Source organism: Globicephala melas, chromosome 11, assembly GCF_963455315.2.
Source record: "Globicephala melas chromosome 11, mGloMel1.2, whole genome shotgun sequence".
In the NCBI taxonomy this organism is placed as follows: domain Eukaryota; kingdom Metazoa; phylum Chordata; class Mammalia; order Artiodactyla; family Delphinidae; genus Globicephala; species Globicephala melas.
In genome coordinates, this window is record NC_083324.2 from 78,021,633 (window position 1) to 78,044,892 (window position 23,260).

General features: G+C 46.9%; 1 protein-coding gene across 1 annotated transcript; it reads right to left on the reverse strand.

Annotated features, from left to right (window-relative positions):
* Positions 1-5,024: 5,024 nt before the first annotated feature.
* Positions 5,025-22,754, reverse strand: MCM3 (minichromosome maintenance complex component 3). The gene is made up of 17 exons (XM_030870492.2): positions 22,445-22,754; positions 21,333-21,445; positions 20,699-20,907; positions 20,098-20,228; positions 17,679-17,917; positions 17,107-17,215; positions 16,266-16,419; positions 15,795-15,926; positions 14,984-15,192; positions 12,819-12,993; positions 12,351-12,477; positions 11,397-11,547; positions 8,820-8,960; positions 8,225-8,328; positions 7,633-7,718; positions 7,134-7,203; positions 5,025-5,761 (listed from the first exon to the last, which is right to left on the reverse strand). The coding sequence occupies exons 1-17, from the start codon at positions 22,520-22,522 to the stop codon at positions 5,563-5,565; spliced, it is 2,427 nt and encodes an 808-aa protein (XP_030726352.1). The 5' UTR covers positions 22,523-22,754; the 3' UTR covers positions 5,025-5,562.
* Positions 22,755-23,260: the final 506 nt, after the last annotated feature.

Here is a 23,260-nt window from a genome sequence, read left to right on the forward strand (position 1 = left end):
CTGAAGGTATGATATGAGAAGTGAATGGCATGAGATCATAAAAATTAATTTCAAATTCTAACCAGAGTAAATTTGGCAATTTTAAAAAGGTGAGAGTGGGAGTGGAAATGATATCCAATAAACTGTAATGGAAAAGAATATGAAAAAGAGTGTATAGGGACTTCCCTGGTGGTCCAGTGGTTAGGACTCCACGCTTCCACTGCAGGGGGCACGGGTTCAATCTCTGGTCAGGGAACTAAGATCCTGTAAGCCACATGGCACAGCCAAAAAAAGAAAAGAAAAAGAATGTAAATATATGTATAACTGAATACTGTGCTGTACAGCAGAAATTAACACAACATTGTAAATCAACAATGCTTCAATAAAATTTAAAACAAAAATCAAATGGCCTTGGGTTTAGATCTAGAATCCACCATCAACTAGCCATGAGACCCTGGGCAAACTATGTAATCTTACTCTAAACCTATTTCCTCCTCTGTAAAATTCGGATCATAAAACCCACCTCACAGGATTGCAGGGAAGATTTATGGAGATAATTTATGTGGTGCCTAGTCTATAGTAAGCCCTTAACCATGATAGTTGTTATTAGCAGGGCCAACCCCTTCCCACCTGTCCCAATCACCAAGTGCACAAAGAAGCTGTTTCTGGGAGTCAGAGTTTGCTTGGAACAGCATGCCTAGGTTAACTCTAACTTGCTTAATTTTTTTTTTTATCAACAAAGTTCAACGTGACAGGTTGAATTTTTGCACTTCTTCTGTAGTAAGATTTTTAGAAATCTGACTTTCAGTTCAAAGTTTTAAAACTACTCATCCCTAAATTCCTGTGGTATATGAATCTCAGTCTCAAAACACCTGATCTCTAACTTGCTGACACCACTGGATATGTTGTGAAGTGTCACCTTTAAAACTGGTTTTAAAGTTCACCCAAAGTAAATTATAGTAGTTATATTAGGGTATGTTGTGAAGTGTTATGTTGTGAAGTGTCACCTTTAAAACTGGTTTTAAAGTTCACCAAAAGTAAATTATAGTAGTTATATTAGAGTGGTAAGATAATTTTTTGTTCTCTGTTTTCCTAAATACTCCATGTTGTTTTATTAGTCATAATTATAGTTTTTAAAAATAGAACTATGCCCATAGTTCTAAATTCCAACTTTAGGCTATGTTTTTGGAGATTTTACCAGCTCTGTCATCGCTCTCATTCAGGACTCCATCTACTTAAATTAGTAGAATAGCAGCACGAGCTGACCTTTCTATGTCAAGGTTAAATGTTGGAAACTTAAATGTAAGAAGGCTTAGCTTGCTACAAAAGTACTTGCTGGGAGAACTATTATCAGAAGGGTAATTCTTAGCAGAGGCTAATATCCTCCTACAGGCTATGGAAAAATACTCAGAATTTCATAGTAAAAATATTTAGGAAAAGAATTTAGAATCTTAATTCTCTCCCTTGAGGAATAACTGAAGAGAATGAGGTAGGATTCCATGCTGGTTAATAATGGACCAGGCAGAAACCAGCATTCATCACCGAGGCAGCAGACCCAAAAAAGAAAAGGAACTAGGTTTATATTTCAGCAAATTAAAATGGGGTTAAACAAAAATTAATTTTATTCTAAATTTTTTCTAAGAATTAAATACAATTCCTTGAGATAATTGGAAACATACTGGAGTTCAACCCACAAAATCGAGAAGCACAAATATTACTACCCTCAAAAAGTGTGTTTAACAGGATGGTCGACTCATTCTGACCTGCCTGCCAGGGCTAACATGTCTTCTGGGTAGAACTGACACTGGGTGTCTCATGCATTACCAGAAGGGACCTCAGAAATCACCTAGTTCAACCACCTCCTTTTCCAGATAAAGAAACCAATAAGGAAGCGGCTTGGCCAGCCTGGCACGTTAATCAGCCACTTACTGCCAGAAAGGAACTCAAATGCAGGGCCCCTGCTGCTCAGCGCAGGGCTCACTTCCTCTGCCAGCGTTAGGCTCTCTGGCGAGATTTCCTGCGCATACAGAACCAGGGCAAAACGCCCCACCTCCCCTCTCCCCTCCTGGGGAGCAGAAGTGGTGGCACGTGGCTCCTGGGGAGGGCGGGGAGAAGATGCGGGGAGGGAAGGACTCAGAGCTGGTGTGAGGATGGAACAGCCGGGCAGCCAGCACACAGGTGACCCTGGCACCTGCCTGATTCCACGAACTACACCCTTTGGGGAAACTTCACCCCAGAAAAAGTCTGGAGTCAGTAGGACAGCTGGTGTAGTTTGAAAACTCAGGGAAAATGAGGACAACCTATTGATTCTTTGGTTTCGGGGAGCCCTTCTCCTCTTTTTTTTTTTTTTGTGGTACGCAGACCTCTCACTGTTGTGGCCTCTCCCATTGCGGAGCACAGGCTCCGGACGTGCAGGCTCAGCGGCCATGGCTCACGGACCCACATGCTCCGCGGCATGTGGGATCTTCCCGGACCGGGGCACGAACCCGTGCCCCCTGCATTGGCAGGCGGACTCTCAACCACTGCACCATCAGGGAAGCCCCGCTTCTCCTCTTTTTCTTCCTCCTCCTTGTTGTCCTGATGACCCCACCTTGCAGGGCTCTTCTGAGGCCTGAGGTGACACTGCCCACCCGGGGCAGGCTTCTGTCCCTGGGAGACGGCTCAAGAGCCCATTGTCACAAGCCGAGGCAGGGGTCCTCCCTGCAAGACGGGCCTGGGTCAGAGCCACAGGGACCATCGAGGAAAGCGTGGAAAGGCAGGGAAAGGGACCGAGCTCGGGGATTCAACACAGGGAAATCGTTTTAAATGGTTTTGATCAAAGGATTGTGGGCTTTTTAAAACACATCAAAATGAATCACTTTAAAAAAAAAAAAAAAAGAATCACTTTGTTTTAGTGGAACCAGGAATTTGAGGTGATAATGGCAGTACAATGGAGTATTTCCCTGCCGGCTAGCACCTACCAGCTGCCCTCAGTCACCTCACAAGCACCCTGCAAAGGCAGGAATTATCCCCATTTTACAGATGAATTAACCAGCAGTTCAACACTTGAAGTTATTCGGTAAGCGGCAGAGGACTAGATTCCTGCCACACTTACCAATTGTCTGTTTTGACAACTCTCTCATACTGACACTTCATTTATCCAGGAGGGTTAAAGAATAAGGATAAAATTTTTCAAGATACAACTGATTTCTCAAAGCCCCACAAATTATTTGAACTCTTTCAGATGGCAAACCTAAATGGAAACAGACTTCTCCTTTGGAAGGAAGCACGTGGATAAGGAAGCGTGTATTCCCCCCCCCCCCCGGTGAATCGGGGCCACCACCGTGATCTCTGCGAAGCCACAGTGATGCCCTCAGGGGGCACTGACCCGCAGACCAGTTCACCCCTGCCCAGCAGCCTCGTTCATGTTCCTGCAGCAGGAAGATGGGGCCTCTGGACAATGAGTAAGAATATTTCCTTTAAATGCTTAGCAACCTTCTTATGTTGCTTAAGTTGGGAAACAACACACACAAGTTTTTAGAAGGTCAACGTGAAGATTCACTGAGTTCCTAAGAGTCAGGTTATTTAGTACAATTGACATCCCTTTTGACGACTGAATACAGTGTGCTACCTTCCGTTCTTGTGGCTAAACGTGGCATTACAGCTGTTGCTGAATCCGGTATGCACCTAATTACTCTCCCACCCTGTGCCTCAGTTTCTTCAGGTGTGAAGGAGAGAGGACAAAAGTCCTATTGACAAAGCGTTTAGCCTTTCAATAAGGAAATGCTCATCTGAGGGGACCCTAAAAGCCCCTAGCTCTTCTTCCTACAGCACCCCATCGGAAGCTCCCGCCTCTTCCTGATAGCCTCCCTCATGGCCCCTCAGTTCCTTCCGCTCTCACTGTGTGCACTCTCCTTTGGCATATAAATCATATTTTGTAGTTTTCAACTTTTCACTGACACATTAGATGTATATATACCCCCAGCCTGGAGGTCTCCAGAGCATCAGGTCCTCCATTTGCACCCAGCACAATGCAGGACTCGCTGCCGGTGTGCAATTGCGTCCAGTTCCTCCGCTGGCACCACTGCCCGCTCCTTGGACTGTACTCTCTAGAGCTCTCCCAACAGGACTTGGATTTCACATCTGTGGAAAAACCAGGAAGATGACCCTGAACTCTCACCTACTGCCTCATGGCCTCAGGGTAACAGGCTGCCCTCAGCAACAAGGAAGCAGCTCCCGGATCTTATGGCTGGGAACCTGCACAGCCTCTCCTCAGAGCAGTTCCAATCCAGGTGACCCAGGCCCGTCATCAAGTCACACTTTTTTTTTCTTTTTATTTAAGTAACCTCAAAAGTTCTTCAGAAGCTACCTAAACCATACAGAGGATAGAAGTCCCGCCCTGGCCCCTCCACAAACTTCTGTGCAAACAAACTAACAAACCCTAAGGGCTGGACAACAGGTGTTAAGAGGTTTCATAAAGGGACTTCCTTGGCGGTCTGGGGGTTAAGACTTCGCCTTCCAAGGCAGGGGGTACAGGTTCCATCCCTGGTCAGGGAGCTAAGATCCCACATGCCTCTCAGCCAAAAAAACAAAACATAAAACTGAAGCAACACTGTAACAGATTCAATAAAGACTTTAAAAATGGTCCACATCAAAAAAAAAACCTTTAAAAACAGAAACGTTTCATAACGCCCCTGTAAGGGGATCTCTTAACGGGCAAGAATTCACATGATTTTGAGGCATCTGATGTATTGGGTATTATTTCTCCATGAAGGGGCTTTGATTCCTGCTCAGAAAAGCCTGGCAAAGGGTCAACTCTCCCGGACTTTCACTCACTGGCCTCCTGCGGCTGTTTGGGTTTGCAGCTTTAACCAATAAATGCTGGCATCCCTGAGGAAGAAATCTGCCCAGAGAAGGCCTAGCCCCCAGAGTGCAGTTGCCTGCTGCCACCTTGTGGTGACTCAGGCCAAACGCGGGCAGCCCATCCCGCAGGGCGGAGCTTTCAAGGAAAAAAAACACAATTAAATATGTCCATAAAATCACACAGTATTAAGGTCACAATGGGTAAGTTTATTCAACGTCTTGGATATTTGAGTCTAAAGTACGTATAAGTCAACTAGTGCTACTGCAAAGCAAGCTTTCTTGGCCTTAGGACTTGCCTCAGAGCTTCTCTCCATCAGCACAGAAACACCCAAAGTCTGTTCTAGACCAAAGTGCTCGGGGGTGGGGGGATAAAAAGCCAACACAGAAAGGATGAACAGAAACCAGCTGTGCCCCCCAAAATACTCAGAAGTCATGTTACCTACAGCGAACAATGGTGTGGCTTGTTTGGGGAGGGGCCGTGAGGAGTGTGGTCCAGTCTTTTGCAGTGAAGATGCATCGTCTTCATCCTGCGCACCTTCTGCTTCTCTTAACCCTGAAGCAGCTTTCATGACCCATCCCCAGGCTTCCACCAAGCACTGCCTCCGCTTGGTCATCCGTCCTCCACTTCAGTTCAATTCAACACTGACATTCAGGGAATGAACGCATAGGCTGGGGGGAGGGGGAGGAGGAAATGGGAAGAAACTTTCTTGGCCGAACCCCACCGTCCACAGACAAGGGCCCTCAGATGAGGAAGACGATGCCCTCGGAGACCATGACCTGGTTGTCATCCTGCATCCTGCTCAGCGCAGCCTGGATCTCCGCAGAGGAGAAGGGCTCTTCGTTGTCCCGATTGATGGATTCTGTGAGGCGACTCATGCCCACCGACTGTGCGTGAGCTTCCTGGAACACCTCCAGGAGGGCCGCCTTGAAGGCCTTCAACCTGCCCAGGACAGGAGAGACAGGGTGAAGGAGCAGGAAGAGGCCCACGTGCTCTCAGGCCAGATCGATGCTGCGGTCCATCAGCACAGGCATCCTCCAACTGCACAGCCTGCCCCGGCTGCTCCACGCCCAAGCTTCCCCCTTAAAGCTAAGCTGTTGTAGTACAGAGCTTCCTGCACAGTGAGAAATAACAGCATTTTAAAAACCAGAGGCCTCTGAGCATGTGCGAAACTGGCATCCATATACCATCGGCAGAAACGCAAACTTGGATGGCATCTTTGGGAGGCGAGTTAGTCACATGTACTACAATTTTAAAGTGCATCTCCTTTGACCCCAGGAATCCATTCCTAGAAGCTAACCCCACAGCTCTTCCCCCACCACTGCACAGTGATAAATGTTAAGAATGTTTTACTGTCAACAGCAGTCTTATGAAGGGTAAATGTCCACCATTAGAAAACAAAAATAAAAATTTACACATCCATACTATGGAAACCCTGCAGTCATTGAAAAGAGATCTCCATGTGCTGATTCAGAAAGTGCTTTAAGATATAGTTCAATGGGGCTTCCCTGGTGGCGCAGTGGTTGAGAGTCCGCCTGCTGATGCAGGGGACACGGGTTCGTGCCCCAGTCCGGGAAGATCCCACATGCCGCGGAGCGGCTGGGCCCGTGAGCCATGGCCGCTAAGCCTGCGCGTCCGGAGCCTGTGCTCCGCAACGGGAGAGGCCACAACAGTGAGGGGCCCGCTTACCGCAAAAAAAAAAAAGGAAAAAAAAAAAATGTACTTCAATGGTTGTCCTGGGGGATGGAATTATACTTGATCTTAATGTTTTTTCCTAAATACTTTTCAATTTGTTCAAACTTTTTTCAGTGAAGACACTGTTTGAGTCTGTTAAGGTATTAAAAGAAAACAGCAAACCTTAGCCGTGGACTTACTTTGAAATCCAGGAAACATAAAATTTATAGATAAAACTTTCTGAACCTCTAGTGGTAAAAATTCTTTATCTCAAAACAAATGACAACAGTTCAGTGAGGAGAAAAAAAAAATATATATATATCTCCTACTGAGAGGAACCCAAGGTTACAGTGAGACACAACTTGTCCTTGCTCTACGACCCTTCTTCCTGAACTCACAAGGGTATTGATTTAAAATTCCCAGAGAGAATTATTTATAAAGCAAATGGTAAAACATAAACAACTGGGGATTCTGAGTAAAGAGTGTAAAGAATTCTTTACACTATTTTTGCAACTTTTTTCAAGTTTGAAATTGTCATCAGAGTAGAAACTGTTCTAAAAACCCTCGGGCCTCTAGTTCTGAGCTCCATTGATAACAGCTTTTTTTCCTACCATCCCGGGGAGAGGTCTTCCCTCCTCACCTGGATTCACTCAACTCCGCCTTCTGGGACTCCTTGGTCTCCTGTGAGTCTGTCGCCTTTGGAGTGTGCACTTGAGGGGGAAAGGGTGGCAGAGAGTGGGAGGACGACAAGGTGAAGCCATGTCCACAGAGCCCAGAGGCCCCTCTCCAACCCCGCCCTCATGAGCCTGCAACACTCACTCCTGGGGCCCTCGGGGGCCAGCCAGGGCAGGCAGGGAGAAAGGCCTCAAGTCAGACGGGGGACCCTCAGCACATGGGATCTGGGACGCTCACACCAGGCTTGGCAAGGAGCACAGTTCACCGGGGAGGAAGCAGACAAGGGGGCAAAGCTTATTTCCAAAGTTCTGACTGAGTTTCCTGGGATTCTTGTGGACAGACCTCTTAGACACAGGGTCCCAAGTGGGGAGCCCACTGGGAGCCCACCAGCAAACGCAACAGGCAGAGCACTGAAGGGTCAGCAGTCAGCGACCACCTCGTACCACTAGGGGCCGCTCGCTTACCCTGAGGCATCTCCTCCTCCGTGTCGCTGAAGTCGTAGGGGTCATAGGAGTCCCCATCCTTGGCATCCGAGTGACGGGTCTTCCTCCTAAAGTGCCCACAGCAGTTAAGGGACGGGCTTTGGTGAGCTCCGTCCTGCACCTCTGACCACAGAGAACCATCTACATACAGTCCAAATGGAACACTAGGCCCAGGCCTGTACAAACTGCTGCCTTTTCTGAAAGAGACCAAACGTCTCTGGACTAGAGCACGAGCAGGCCCTGCTTCCCAACGCTCTTCTCTGTCGCCCACCCTCATAAATTCAACCACAGGTGTGAGAGGAAAAGATAACCTGGAGGAAAGACTTCTGAAATGTGGACTCAACAGCCTCCGCGCAGGTTACTGCTCCTCTACTTAGCCCTTCCCTAGCAGGAAAGAGGCCAAAAGCTTCACACCGAGGACAAAGGGGCTGTCACCCTCTCTGCTCGAGTCACCTTCACACTCTGACTCACTGCAGCACAGGTCTGGTCACCCCTCCCCGCAGCCTTGACCCCCTCCGCCCCTCCCCAGCCCTAATCTAAGTCTTTCATCTCCTTCCTCGGTGCCTCATCCGACCTCTTCCTCTTCTGCTCTTGGTCCTCCTGGCTTTTCTCCACTTCATCTTCTGTCTCCGATTCATCCTCACTTTGCTTCTTACGTTTCTTCTCCTTCTCGAGAACCTAGGACACCAAGCCACACGTGGGTGTGCAGGAGGGTCACAGATGCCAGAGACTGAGTAAAGAACAGTCCTTCCTGCACCAACGATAGCAGTGACTCCCTGGGTCTGATGACCTGGACTCTCTCATTCCTGAGTCCAGGACCAGGGGCAGGGGTTGGCTGCGACCCATGCTTGAAGCTGCTGGAAGCTGGGTGCCATACCCTTCTCACAGTATGTGCTCAAGGAGCGTTCACTGAATACAGAAATGAATGGAAAAAAGTCTATCCCGTAATGGTTAAGTGAAAAACAATTCATTTCTTTATAGATCAGGTGTTTAGTTTAAATTTAAGACAACCCCCATGCTAGCAAAGAGATTAAGTCAGGGGAAGGCCAGTGGAAAGACGCTGCTTTCCGCCAACAACCCAGATACAGGTGTCAACCGTGCACAGCTGTGAGGCACGAGCTCCGACAATTCATTCAGAGGAGCCTCAGGCCCAGCACCTGGATGCTCACCTTCTTGAAGTAAGCGTACTGGACCAGCTCCACAGCCTCTTCTGCATCCTGCATGTCCACGGTCTTGCTCATGCGGGCCTTGGCGTGGGCCGTGGCCAATCGAATCAGAGTTTCCAGTGTCCGGGCTGTCACTGGAGACGTCTGGGGGAGAAGACAAAGGGGCCCACTCATCCAAGTCCCCCCACGGCATGCCGGTCATGCCCGTCACTCCCACCGCACAGAGAGGGAAAGACTCCACCAGAAAAGCTCTGGAAAAACCAAGCCATGGAGCCAGAAAAAAGTACGTAAAATTCAGAAAGATAAAAACAACCAAGGAAACATGACTGAGGGCTGAGGGAGGGAGAACGAGGTGAACAGGGAAGAAAACCATCCAGCATCTTACAGCTGGAGAGGAAAGTGAGGAAGAACCTTTGCCGCAGGCCTGCAACGCGCCAGGATCCTGCTTTTATGTTCACTGTGTCAGTCAACAGCCTTAATAACCTGGAGCAGCTTTAGAGATGAGGAAAATGGGACTCAAAGAGCTTCCAATAATTTGTCTAATGTCATACTACATGGGGGTGTGAGAGAGGTTATCTGAGGACAAACTTTCTAAAGTTGGGTAAACCCACTTAGGTCCAGAGGAGAAGCACAATTCTGACATGTTCTTATCAAGTGGTTCCCAAAGGGGTGGGTGTTATCCCAAATGGGGGGGTGGGGGGTGGTGGAGGGTTCATCTTTTTAAAATGCTATTGTCTGAATGGCATCCCTGGTCTAATGGATCAGAATGTCTGGTTTAAGAATTCATTCCCTGTTGGTACAGTGGTTAGGACTCCACACTTCCACTGCCTAGGGCACGGATTCAATCTCTGGTCGGGGAACTAAGATCCCACAAGCCGTGCAGTGCAGCCAAAACAAAAAAAGTTTCAGATGATTCTGATGTGCCCTCCTAGGTAAGCAGCCCTGACATTATCCAACCTTCTCATTTTATGGGTTGAAAAACTGCGACCTGGGAGGTGAAAGGATGTGCACAAGTTGCAAACGTTACTGAAGCCCTGGGGTCAGAGCCCAGGGCTGGTCTTTCCACCACACCTCCCGTCCCCCATCCTATGATGCTTCAGGGATGTATCTGGTCACTTCTGTTTTCTAGTTTTCTAAATGATCACTTACAGCCAATCTGACATTCAAAAACAAATACATTCATATTTAAATAAATTCACCAATTTTTTTAATGATTTAGAAAGCTACCAGAGTATGTAGCTTATACATTCCATCGTAAACTCCAATTCTTGAATAACCTAAAGCTGATGAAATCCTAGCCTACACGAGCAGAACTACAGAGTCCAAACTGAGAGATTTACCAATCCCACTAAGACCACAACTAAGATAGTGTATTGTATTCAGTGAGAGGGCCTTTGACACACTGGAACATGTTCATGTGACAGGAAAAACAATTAAAAAGACAGGGGGCTGTTTAATCTGAAGAAAGTAAGTCATACACAGTCTCCAGAAAACAAAATTAAGGCCCATGGGTAGAAGTCATGGAGAAGCAGGTTTAAGCTCAATAAATAGAAGAATATTCTAACATTTCAATGCAGTGATTCAATGTAGTGATTCAATGCAGTGATTTCAATGCAGGCATGCTGTCACTGGAGGTGTCAAGGAAGTCCCAGCAGGAATTCCAGAAGATGGAATTCTTGTCTGGGTGTAAGTCTGGAATAGATGATCTGGGGTCATGTCTGAATCCAAGAGTCTATGTCTCTATCACATCACGATGGTTTGGGACTTGGGTCTTTCTGCTGTGAAATCCTACCTATATAAACTACACTGCCCCAAAAGACTTCGATAAATTCACGGGCAGGTGTATTAGGTTTCTAGAAATAGCCTTGGATGATCATCATGGCTACGCAACTCCTAATTTTTTTCGAAGTCCAGCCCAAATATCATACCCTTTGGGAATCCTTCCCTGACATTCATATCCCTTCTGGAAAGTCTAAAGGAAAAATTAACAGCTTCTGCATCTACACTCCAACTGTCTTTCACATTCATTCCCCTTTGGGTACTACACTGTGGTATATAATTATAGGTATATATGACCTTTTCATCTACTTTCTGCCTCCCGGGCCCAGGACTGAGCTCTTGGGGGACTGCACGTAAGAACAGAGACTCATTCAGTTCCCAGAAGTCGCTCACGTTTGCTGAATGTTTTTTTCTTTTTTTGGCCGTGTGGCACGGCTCGCAGGATCTTAGTTCCCCAACCAGGGATCGAACCCGTGCCCCCTGCAGTGGAAGCGCGGAGTCTTAACCACTGGACCACCAGGGAAGTCCCACATGTTTGCTGAATAAATCACAGCTTCTGGAGGCCAATGTCATCTGAACTCATGAGAAACACATTAGCTCTGGGGTTCACATTGCATTTTCCTTTGTAAAAGGAAATGATTACAGTAGTGTAACAGGAAGCCCTTCAGGCCACAAAGAAAAAGGTAAGGAATCACTCAGTTAAAATGCTTCCAGTGCTCCCAGGGAGCAGGGACTCCCTCCCCAGCCTCATCCTGAGGGGCTCCGGTCACCCTCCGGTCACTGTCCCACAGGCAGGCTCACCCTGGCGGTGTCCGAGCTCATGCTGTCCTGGCTGCGCAGGCATGAGTACTCCTCTGCGATGTAGGCGGCCGACTCCTGCGTCAGGATGGGCTTGATGATTTTGGCCACGTGGATGTATTTCCTCATGAAAGCTGCACTCACCATCTTCTCCCTGGACCCGCACACGGCAAATTTCACTCCCCTGCCACAGCCCAGCACCTGCCTGGGGTCGTAGCCTTGCCCCTCCTCAGGGAAGTCAAGGTCACGTGACAGAGCAGAGCTACAGCCTGGAACCCAGTGTCACAAACCCCATTCATACACAGCATGTACAAGACCCTCTCACATACTTTTATTTAATTCTATGGTGTTACTTAGGTATTACTTGTGAAGTAGGTAGTTTAGGTACGAAGTGTAGGTGTTATCTGTCCTATTTTATCAGTGGGAAAACTATGGCTCAGAGAATCTTAAGTGGACTCAAATTTCATTTTCTGACTCCAAATTCCACATTCTTAAACCAACAGGTTTGAAGATTACACTATGCTTCCAACTGCACCAAGGCCAAAAATAGAGGAATGGGATCTCACATGTCAGGCACTGAGCACAAGTCTCCTTTATCCAAATCCACTTGCAACATTTCCAGTGCTTGCGATCTACCGCCCCTTCAACAAAAGCTCACCACGAATGGCCACGAGACTTGTGCAACACTTCACGTACACGGGTAACATGACACACCCACCATCAGTTAGGTGGGCGTCAAAGCCTTCCATTTTAGGAAAAGACCAGAACCTAAGCTTGATCACCCACGAACATTCACACGGCAAGTGGCCATGAAAAAGGGTGCATCTGTGGATCCAGAAGAGAAAACAGGCCCCCATGATTACGACCCCAAGCATGATCTTGGCCTGGGCAGCACATATAAACATGCTCTACACAAATCTCAGCTTCCCTCCAGGAAGAGGTGTGAAGAACGCTCACTTCTTTTTCTTGGCCCCATGCAGAAGGCTATCATGCTTCTCGTAGATCTGGGTGTCCTGCTGGTCTTCCTGGCTAAAGTTGGGATCCTCCGTGGCCAGGATATCCACGGCACTCCCTAGAGGCATAGCTGGAAAACCAAGTCAGGAGAAAGAATAAGAAAGAGCTGAACCCAGGGGAAATCGCTTCTTCTGAAGAGATACAAGACTCTCAAAGCAAGGACCCAGAAGGAAGCAGACACGTGAGCCCCACAAATAAGGAGGCAGAACCACCTGGCCCACAGAAGAGGCTCAAAGGTGTTCCCAGACCCTGAAATGGACAAGATACACACCGTACGAACCAGGGAGGCGAGGGCACCTTCCACATCACCCCAGATGCTACCACGCCCACCAACGCCAGGCTGGGTCTGAGAGTGCGGCCTGTGTCTAGGTGCCCTCCCCTCAGTCAGGTTTCCTCTTCCCCCGGCCTCACCGTCACCGTCCTGCTCGCCAGGTGCCCGGTAGCGGTGCATTCTGAGGACGTGGTCTGAGATCTCCCTATCGTGCTCAGGATCCATCTGATCCAGCATGATGAAGAGGAGGTCGAATCGGGACAGCAGTGAGTCCTGCAGCCCGATGTTCTCCATGGGGGTCTTGTACTGATCGTACTGGGTGGGGAACACGAGAAAAAAGGAGAGTGGAGACAACATCAATGCGAAGAAAGAACAAGGAGGCCGGATCGGTTAGGTGAGTGAGAACAGAAGACCAGACCTTCAAACGCAAAGCGAATAAGCAGTGAAGATGTAAAGCATTTCCAGGCTACTAAGAAACTGAATTCATTTCCTCTATGTGCAGCCCTCCTCTGACGCTCAGCTGACCTGAGCAAGCTCAGAGCCCCACGCCCTTCCTTCCAGGTAAACAGAGCCCCACCTCCTCGCTCCATTGCCTCTAGCAAACTGACTGTGGGTCTCAAAACCAGCCTTCTCCTCCCCAAGCTTCACTCTGCTCCTCAATCAGAGGCAGGACTAGCTCTGGAAGATGAGTCCCTCTTCCCTACTTATTATGAAGACATGACAAGCTGGCTAAGCCAGAAACACCTGGAGCCTCTGGCTTCCTTACTCAGAAGGTACTGGGTAAAGTCTCAACAAAAACGCGTGATAATCTATAAACTATAATGTCTTAAGGATCAAGGGAGGTTTTCCTGGGACTCAAGAACGCCTATACTCTTATCTTTCAACTCCCAGGCCTACGAGCTGACGCCTCCCCACGTCAGTCAGAGGCCTGACAACCTTGTAGGTAACATTAACGATTCTGGCCACGTTCACATTCCAGGACCTGCCATCTTCTCCCTACGTTCCCCAGAGAAATTCTTCAGAATGACGTAACACGTGTTACCATTAATCTAAAACTGTATGGTTCTCAACCCACACTATGCATTAGAACTAACCTACGGAGCCTTTTTAAACCATAGCTACCAAGAGCCCCAACCCAGAGATTTGGATTCAGAAACTATGGGCTGGGGACTAGGCACCCGTATGTTTAAAAAATGCCAGCAAAACAGGTATTCTCATTCACTGCGGGATCATAAGTTGTCAGAGCACAGCATAGGCTCTGGGTTCGAATCCTCTCTGCCATTTTCTAGCTTGTGACTCTTGAGCGAGTTACTTAACCTTTTATGCCTTCATTTTCTCATCTGTAAAATGAGGATAATACCTACCTCACAAGGTTATTGTGAGAGTGAAAGGAGTTAATAAATATAAAGCATCTGTAAGTATTAGTTAATAGTATTATAATGGTACAATCTTTAAAAGGGCAATTTGGCAATCTCTACCATAAAAATGCATGTAACTGTTAATCCAATGATTCCATTGCTAAGTATTCATTCCCAAATGCTTAACAAAATGCACATAAAGGGATGTTCACTACAGTTTCATTCATAATAGCAGAGGGGAAAGGGAAAACACCAAATGCCTATCATTTGGAGACTGGTTAAACAAATTATTATAAGTCCATACAATGGAATACTAGACAGCTGCTTAAAAGAAAACAAAAACAAAACCCCTAAACTCAGCAAACCCGAAGCTGGATAAATATAAAAGATTACACCTAAGCACATCATAGTCATACTAAAAAACAAAGATAAATAGATTAATTCTTAACAAGGAGATAGTGTATTTACTGGCACATGCTAAGTTTTGTTTTTTTGTTTTTCTTTTCATGCTAAAGTTTTTGTTTCCTGAAACACTCAAGAGCCGTCAGTGGTCATCTCTTGGGAAAGGAACAGGAGAGAGAAGGCAGGCTATTCATTTCCTTATTATATCTCTCTGCTCTGTTCATAAATCCTCCGACCATCTGCATGCAGTACTTTTATTTCAGTGTCAGTGTAGGTTACCTGGGTTGTGAGGCTGCAGGTCACTTTTGTTTTCTTCTTTGTATTTTTAAAAACTTATTTTAAATAAATAACTTTCCAGGGGATTCTGACATGGATGAACGGGTGAGGAACCACTGCCCTAAACCAGGGACAGTAACAAGATGACAAGCTTACTTTGGTCTGTGGCCTGTTGCTCCCCAGGTCACCTGGAATAAACTTTGCAGCCTAGTCACTCAGCAAAACCAAATGAAGGTGAGGACAACAGTTGAGTGCCTGATTCCACTCACCCTGCCGTAGACAGGGTTGGCGGCTGCCAGAACACTGCAGCGGGCATTGAGCCGAGCGTGGATGCCGGCCTTGGCGATGGTGACTCGGCCCTGCTCCATCACCTCGTGGATGGCCGTGCGGTCCATGTCAGACATCTTGTCAAACTCATCGATGCAAACCACACCTCGGTCAGCCAGGACCATGGCCCCCGCCTCCAGACGCCGCTCCCCTGGGAGGTGGGGAGGGAAAAACACACACTACCATCCAGGTTGTAGGGGACGGGACTAGATGTCAGTCTCCTTCCTAAGCACCTCGCACTGCCATACATGAGAACGAGAGTGTAGTTAAGAGGTGTCAGCACCTAGACTCAGAGGAAACCCTGAGGAAGCTTGTATCTGAACAGTATTCCTTGTCCCACTTTGATATCTAAGCAGCTAGCCTCCAACACACTTCCTTCACAGATTTCCTCTCTTTATCCTCATCTTCAAGCCATTTCCCAACTAGATCTCTGTTCTCTTTTCACTGGTCTTCAAATCCCTTCCTCTAACGTATAAAGCAGTACAATCTTCTTTTTTATTTCCCTTCAAATGTCAAAAGTTGCTCCTTCACAGCTCTTTCCAACAGCCTTCCAGGAGACATTCTTGTCACTAGAGGGCCACCCAAACATTTCAATAATTCACCCATTGTTGCCAGATACTTGGTCCTCTCCAATCTGGCCCACACTAACCTCTCAAGTGTATCTTCCCAATACAGGCCAGCGCCTGGAGCAAGCTCAAACCATCTATGCTCATCTCACTGCTGGACCTCTGCCAAGGACCCTTCCACCCATACCTGTTTCCTGGTCTGTGGTGACAGCGGCCGTGAGACCCACTCCAGACGAGCCCCGGCCGGTGGTGGGGATGGCCCGAGGTGCGGTACACAGTACGTACCGCAGAAGCTGGGACTTGGCGACCGATGGGTCTCCTGTAATGGGACGGGGCAGCAGTGACTCTTGGAAACTCCCTTGCCCCCCAGCAAGTGCTGCTTTTCTAGCACAGCTCTTGACACAATAGAAATGTATAGTAACAGGTTGTTAATATTATTTCTTTCCCTTTCCCTTTCCCATTCACAGAAGAATATATTTTAGACATTATAAATCAGGAACCCCAGAAATAATAAAAATAATTTTAAAAATTCATTTTAGACTTTTGCCCTTTGATGGGACTGAAACACAGCCAGGTACAGACACACAATTTGACAGATGATAGATTCCTGCAACCACACCCCACAGGGGGAGACCAGGAGACTAAACCAACACCGTACCTATTAGAAGGATATTGATGTCCCCACGGATGTGGCTGCCATTCTCTAGGTCTCGTTCCACTCCTCCCAAGAGCAAGCAGAGGATTGCCTTTTTGACATAGTCATGCCCATGGATGCTGGGGGCCAGCGACCTGGCTAGCTGGTCAAAGATATCCTGGAGGAAGAACAACCACGGAGTGAAAAGCCTAAGGAGCCTCCATGGGGTTGGATGAACTCACTTCAGCCCACAGAAGATGGTTGAAGAAATACACTGTTCTTAACTGTAAAAGCTTCTTCTCTAAGACTTTCACACCGATCAGAGCATTATCAGAACAGACACAGAGGAAGCCTGGATTCCAAAACCTGCTCAGAGCTTTAATCTTTAGGAAAAAAAGTGCTTCCAGGCTCAAAACATTTTAGTTTTAATAAGACTATGTATTGTGCTTCAGCAGTAACCTCTGTCACACATGCATAGATTTTGTTCAATTCTGAATGAGAACATTCTGTCTTTAAAAGGAGAAATTTTTTAAAGAAAAATAAATTAGAGAACTAAAACAAAAATAACATATTTTATCTTTAAGTAACCATGTATCACTGGTGTATTCCGTATAGACTCCTTGGTACACTAACATTCTAACTCCTAATATTTGTATTAGGTTCACTTAGCAGGTAGCACAACAGAAATATTAAAGAAAAACAGCAAAAACACCCTTTTGCTTACTGACTCAAAACTAGAAGCTGGCACCAAATACTTCCGAGAAAAAGCCTTGACCTTCCTCCTGATGCAGTACAAAGATGGCCATGCCCAAATACGACCCTAACAAATCCATCCCCACCCTCAAATCCTCAAAGGACGCCACACCTTGGAACGGGTTTTACTGAACTTCTTGATCTTGGCTATGTCCTCAGCAGAGAAGGAAGGCTGAACGTCCTTGCTCATCTGCTTCACGTTACAGGCAATCAGGACAGTCCTGGGACAGAGAGGACAGTAAGAGGCTATTTTCAATTCCTAACACCAAAGCCTTCTTAGGCTCCTAACCTAGAACAGCAAATCAGAAAAAAATAAAGAAAAGAAAAAACAGAGAAGCAAAGCTGTTCCGAATTCAACCACTGATTCTCTTCATCTATGACACAAATATGTTGATGGTGCCTCACCCTGGGAATTTACCTCCTGCTGACCCACAGAGCTTGGGACAGTGTATGGGAGGGAGGTGGGAACATGCAAGAAACCCCCAGGTAAGCCAGGAGGCTGTAATATGTGACCAGTAACTCCCACTTCTAGCATAAGACAGTATGGCGAGTTTTATCTCCCAGGCAGGTAGAGTGTTTCACCAGTCCAATGTAACTCTGGGGAAGATGGCAAACTGGAGAAAGACTGCTACCAGAATGTACTCTGCCAGCAGCATTCCAAACACCTCAGGACGAACCATCTACCTGAAGGTCCCTGAGGTGTAGCCTCCCTTCTTTCCAGGAAGGCAGCGGTAGGTCCCCACCACCTGGACCCGGTCACCGGGCTTCACTCTGTCCACCAAGTCATTATCCAGTATGACGTCCACGGAGCGGGGAAGCTGGCCAGCGGGAGCCTTCTCTGGCATCTCCTGGATGGTGATGATCTGGTGGTCTTTGTAGACAGAAAGGCCATATTCTGTCTCAAGGGGATTGTTCTCCTCATCCTGGAAAAGTCACACAGAGAGGCAGTCATCTCGACCATGTCTTAGAATGCCACACTCGTTTGTTGTAGGAAACAAATATAATTTGTAGATAAACCGCACGAGATTAGTATCCAGGAACAATAAACGCCAAATATCTTCTCCAGTTTTTTCCATTCCTGTCTGTTCTAGTTACAAACCATCTAATGGAAGGGGTGATCTACAGCCAGAAGGGACCATGGCTGCATTAACATCTATACTGAGATCCTTACTTCCCCTATGCTATGACTCGGTATTTCTACTCCTAGGTAATACCCAACACCAACGTTCACCCAAAGCCACACACTACAATGTTCACAGCAGCACTATTCCAAATAGCCAAAATCTAGAAAATATCCTAATGCCATCAACAGAATGGTTAAATAAGTGTGGTATAGCCACACGAGTGAATACTACACAGCAGTGAAAATATATGGAGTACACCTATACACATGGATGAAACTCAAAAACGTATGTTGAACAAAAGAAGCCCAACACAGATGAGCATTTAGATAAAAAATAAAAACAGGGAAAAGTACTCAAAGCTGCTAGATGTCAGGATCTCGAGAGCAGTGTGGCTTCAAGAGGGACTTCTGAGCACTAGTAAGGTGCCGTTTCCTGGTTTGGATGCTGACTTTATATAGAGCTTGTAAAATTTCACTGAGCTGTACACTTATGTAAGCTTTTCTGTATATTAAACTTCAATAAAAACATTTCAAAGTTTTACTTCCTTGCCATTTGAATTTTCTAGAAACACAGCAGCTATCACTTGTGGAGTGCCTACTATGTGCAAGGCACTGTGCTGTAACTTCACAAAATTATCTCATGTAATCATCACAACTCAGTCCCAAAAGCTGGTATTTTCCACATTTTACAAACAAGGAAACTGAGGCTGGGAGAGGATAAAGAAGTTCTCCACGGTCCACCAAAGCCCATGCTCTTAAGAACCACACTAGACAACCTCCAGGAGACCTGGTCTGGTGTATTTCAGGTCCTGAGCAAAGAAGCTTGGCCACAGCAATCAGCAGAGTACCCCTGAGTAATTCCTGGAAAATAAATTCTAGAAAGTAGCGATCTTAATGAACAAGAGAGCCAGGTGACTGAGGAAATGCAACTGGCCTGAGAGTAAAAAGACAGGCTCCTGTCCTCAGGGCCATCACTAACTGGAACATAAGTAGTTCTCACTGGAGGCTCGCTGAGCTTCACATTTCACCTGAGATAGACTAAATGGTTCTCAAGTATGACTCAGTTACAATTCTAAGAAACTCAGTCTTGTTTATGTTACGATTCCTCCACCAGTTGATAAAACTGTAGACAAGGACTGGGTCTTCTTTACATCTGTGTCCTCCTCAGTGCCCGACAATCCTTTGGATACAGTCGCTCTCAATTAAAATTTGATGGCAGGGGCTTCCTGGTGGCGCAGTGGTTGAGAGTCCACCTGCCGATGCAGGGGACACGGGTTCGTGCCCCGGTCCGGGAGGATCCCACATGCCGCGGAGTGGCTGGGCCCGTGAGCCATGGCCGCTGGGCCTGCGCGTCCGGAGCCTGTGCTCCGCAATGGGAGAGGCCACAACAGTGAGAGGCCCGCGTACCGCAAAAAAAAAAAAAAAAAAAATTTGACGGCAGGGACACGCAGAGATAAAATGTGTTCAGACATCAAGTAATCAGTATTAGTCATCTTCTCTTGTCTCTAAGTAAGAAGACTTCGCACCATCCTCAATGCAGACCAATCTGAACACCAAGACTAAAGCCATTCTCCATGTCAACCTTCTCTCAAATCCACAGTAAAATATTTGCAGAGATTTCAGAGTAACATTACTGCAGAAGTATTTTCTATATTACTCTAAGTAGATTACAAAATCATATGATATTATAACTTTGCTAAAAGATCAACGTACATTAGATGACTTTCGTTCCTTCTTTCAATTCTTCCATAATTTTCCAAGTTTTCTAAAGAGAATATTTTTTCTTTAAAAAAAAAAAAGAATTGTGGACTTTCCATATTAAACTCTGACTAGCAATCAATCTTTCCTTCAAATTAACCCTTACTTTTCATCTTATTCACATCTAGAAGAAAGACTTCAGATATTACCCAATTACTTGCATTAAAACAGACATCTTTGAGCCCAACCTCTAAAGAGGTCCAATCAATTCATTCTCCTCACCTTGGTAGGATAGACAGAGCTGGATGGAAAGGCCACCAGGGTGGTGAGATCAGAATAATGTCGCTCTATGGTCTTCTTGGTAGCAGGACAGTAGTGAACACTGCGGACGACTTTGGGACGAACTAGAGAGCCTATAGGAATGGAAAGTCACCCAACTAGACAGTGAGAAGGAGGATGTAACCCCGGCAAGCCCACGATGACTCCAAATACTGTGTTCTTCCAACTAGTTGAGCAATTTCAATACTACTTGTCATTAATTCACCTTTATACCTAGAACAACACCATAATCCAAGTAAAACTTCAAGTACAGCTGATCCTGACTGAGAAGTAGTAGGAGTTCACGGTCAGAATGAGGAGACTGCTAAGAGCCACGACTCCTCCACTCTCAGCCAACTTCATCATTCTGCTGGCACAGGTGGTCACTCAAAGTCCCCCTAGTTACTGTGCAATACTTGAGCTCCTCCAAGTTTCACCCCGTAATTTCAGTGCTCCACCTTTCTGAAGTCATTAGCTCCCCAACTCTACTCCACCTCTCCTGCCTTCCAGCCCCCCAAGCCTATGCCACCTCCATTCCGTTAGTCCCCTACTTTAGCCCACTCACATTTAGTGACAATGCCCTCCACACAGACGACACAGCTAAGGAAGCAGGAGGTAAGAGTCCGGGGAGAGACATGCTTGGAGCCAAAGCTGCCCTCCAAGCCTATATAGAACTCCTCATACTGCTTGGCATATGTAGCATCAATGGAGGCCACAAAATCCTTCAATGCCCGCTGGAAGGCAACCAGCTCCTCAAAGGCATTGCTCAGGAGGCTGCAGATGGGCGAGAGAAAGAATCATTAGGCAGACAGGGCAGAACTCAAAAAATGACCCACAAAACAGAAGTGGACATTCTTAGATCATCAAAGCTTTGACGGCAAAATCTAGCTTCTACTTTCTCCTGCCATCCTACAAGGCCCAGTACAATACATCAGAACTGAGGGCCAACTTTTAATTCAATGATGGAGAAATGATACTCAGTTAAACATGGAACAAGGAGCTCTTGAGAAGAAAATGTCCACCACCTACTTTGGGAAGAGAGGTAAAAAACATAGGAGCTGGTGAGACACTAAGGGCTTCAGGGTCAAAAACATTTCATCCAGGTCCTCTCCTGTGAAGCCTGCTCCAATCCAGGGAAGAGAGGGGAGCCATTCTCACTCAGGGCCAGGATGTGCCCTTGGAGACCCCCAACCACTCACCGGTTAGCCCTTTTCTCGTTTTTCCTACGCAGGTCATTCACGTTGACAATCAACCGGTACTGGTTGTCACTGATCAGCTCCCGAACTTTGCTTTGATAAATTCCCTGGTCTTCCTGCAAAATAGCCACCGCATGCCACAGCAGCCACAAATTCAAAAATCAGATGTTTTTAAACAGAGGCAGCTGTCACAGCAAGAAAAATATATCCATCTCTGCGGCACATCTGAACCCCAATTTCTCCCACGTTTTCACTCACTAGCCTCGGATTCCAAATACGCCCTAAGAGGCCAGTGTATGAATTATAATGACTTCCTCAAGGTCCATATTATTCCTATTATCACCAACAGCTCTTCTGTGTGCAGTCATTTCTCAACCTTTAATGGGGAATTAAAACGAGCTCGTAAGTCTACGAGGACAACAAATAAAAACTTTGTCAAAGTGTAAATTAAACGGACTTTTAATATGCATATCAAAGTGACTTTTCCTTGCAGAATTTTGTATGGAATGAGAATATTTCATTTCCCTATCATCTGTATAATATACAAAGAGTTCCTACATCCGGACCTAGGAGTAGGGAGCCTTAGCTACATTTACAAACAGCACTATCAACACTTCAAGATGCTTTTACCAACGTTCCACGGCTGTCAGTCTTAAATTGCATGTAAAACCCCCTTTATCTGCATACCAATACTCTTTCTCCGCAACCCACTAGATATGGAAAAAGATTGCGGCCAAATCTCCGGTTAGGAAGTCGGTCACTAAAACCTGGGGACCCTAAAATGCGGCGGGTCACTACCGTTTTCCTGCCGTCCTTCCCCTCACCCTCCCCTCAAGTTAAGAGAGCAGGGAGTGATCAACGTGGTCTTTGCAGCTGGTTTGCACTTGGAGGAAACCTGTTGCCTTTCGCGAGAACGGCCACCATTTGTACCTGGAAAAAAGTCACAGGATCGCTTTTAACCACTGACTCCGCCTCTAGGAAAGCTACGAGATAAGGGCGGAAGGTCCCGAGCCGCCGCCCCGCAGCCGCCGCCTGGAGGCCCGTGGCCTCCCTCGGCCCATGCGCGGCCCTAAGGCTCCCAGCGCCCTAGTCTCGCGACCCGGCGCCTCTCTCACCTCGTCGTCCAGGAAGTCCAGGTAGTCTCTCTGCGCCTCTCTCAGCTCCACATCGTCCAGCACCACGGTCCCCGCCATGCTCGCCGCACGGAAACTTCTGCCACCGGAGCCGTGCTGAGGGCCCCTGGCTGACCCTGCCCCAGCGCTAAAACTTCCCAACTTTTCCCGCCAACAAAAGTAACCTTAAGGAAGGGGCGGGGTATCTTGTAGGGTATTTACATTCTGATTGGCTGAATCCTCTTACACAAGAATAGAGAGTATCCAATCGAGAGCTGCTTCTTCTCCAAGTTTTCTGCGCGGCGCCTCGCTGTGGCGGGAAAAGTGCCATCCGGGGCCCTCTCCGCTCCGCCCTTACTGACGGGAAAGCTGACCAATAGGACGAGAGGATGCTAGCGGAGCCCGTTCATTGGGCAGCCGGAGGGCCGGCGAGACCTGGGAGCACTGCATTCTGGGAGTCATAGTCTTCCCCCTTATTTCCGGATGTTTTATAAGGGTTTTTTTTTTTTCAAGTTGTGGTTTCCTGACCTGCTGCAGAGTAAAGAAACTCAGCCCGGAGTTTGGGCTGAAAGTAGACTAGACGTCAGAGCATGGAGGTTTAGAACGCAGGGAAACAAAAACATAAAGGCAAATCGTTTTAAAAATATATTCAAATCAGGTATGTTTTTCAAACCACCAACCTCTAGTGGCATCCAGGGGGAAAAAGTGAATTTCGAGAATCTGTGGGTGGAAAATAGAATCACAGCATCTTTGGGAGAGGTTCTTTAGTTCAGTGAGACCCGTTTGCCATCTGAATACCGTGGCTTGAAGTACCCCATA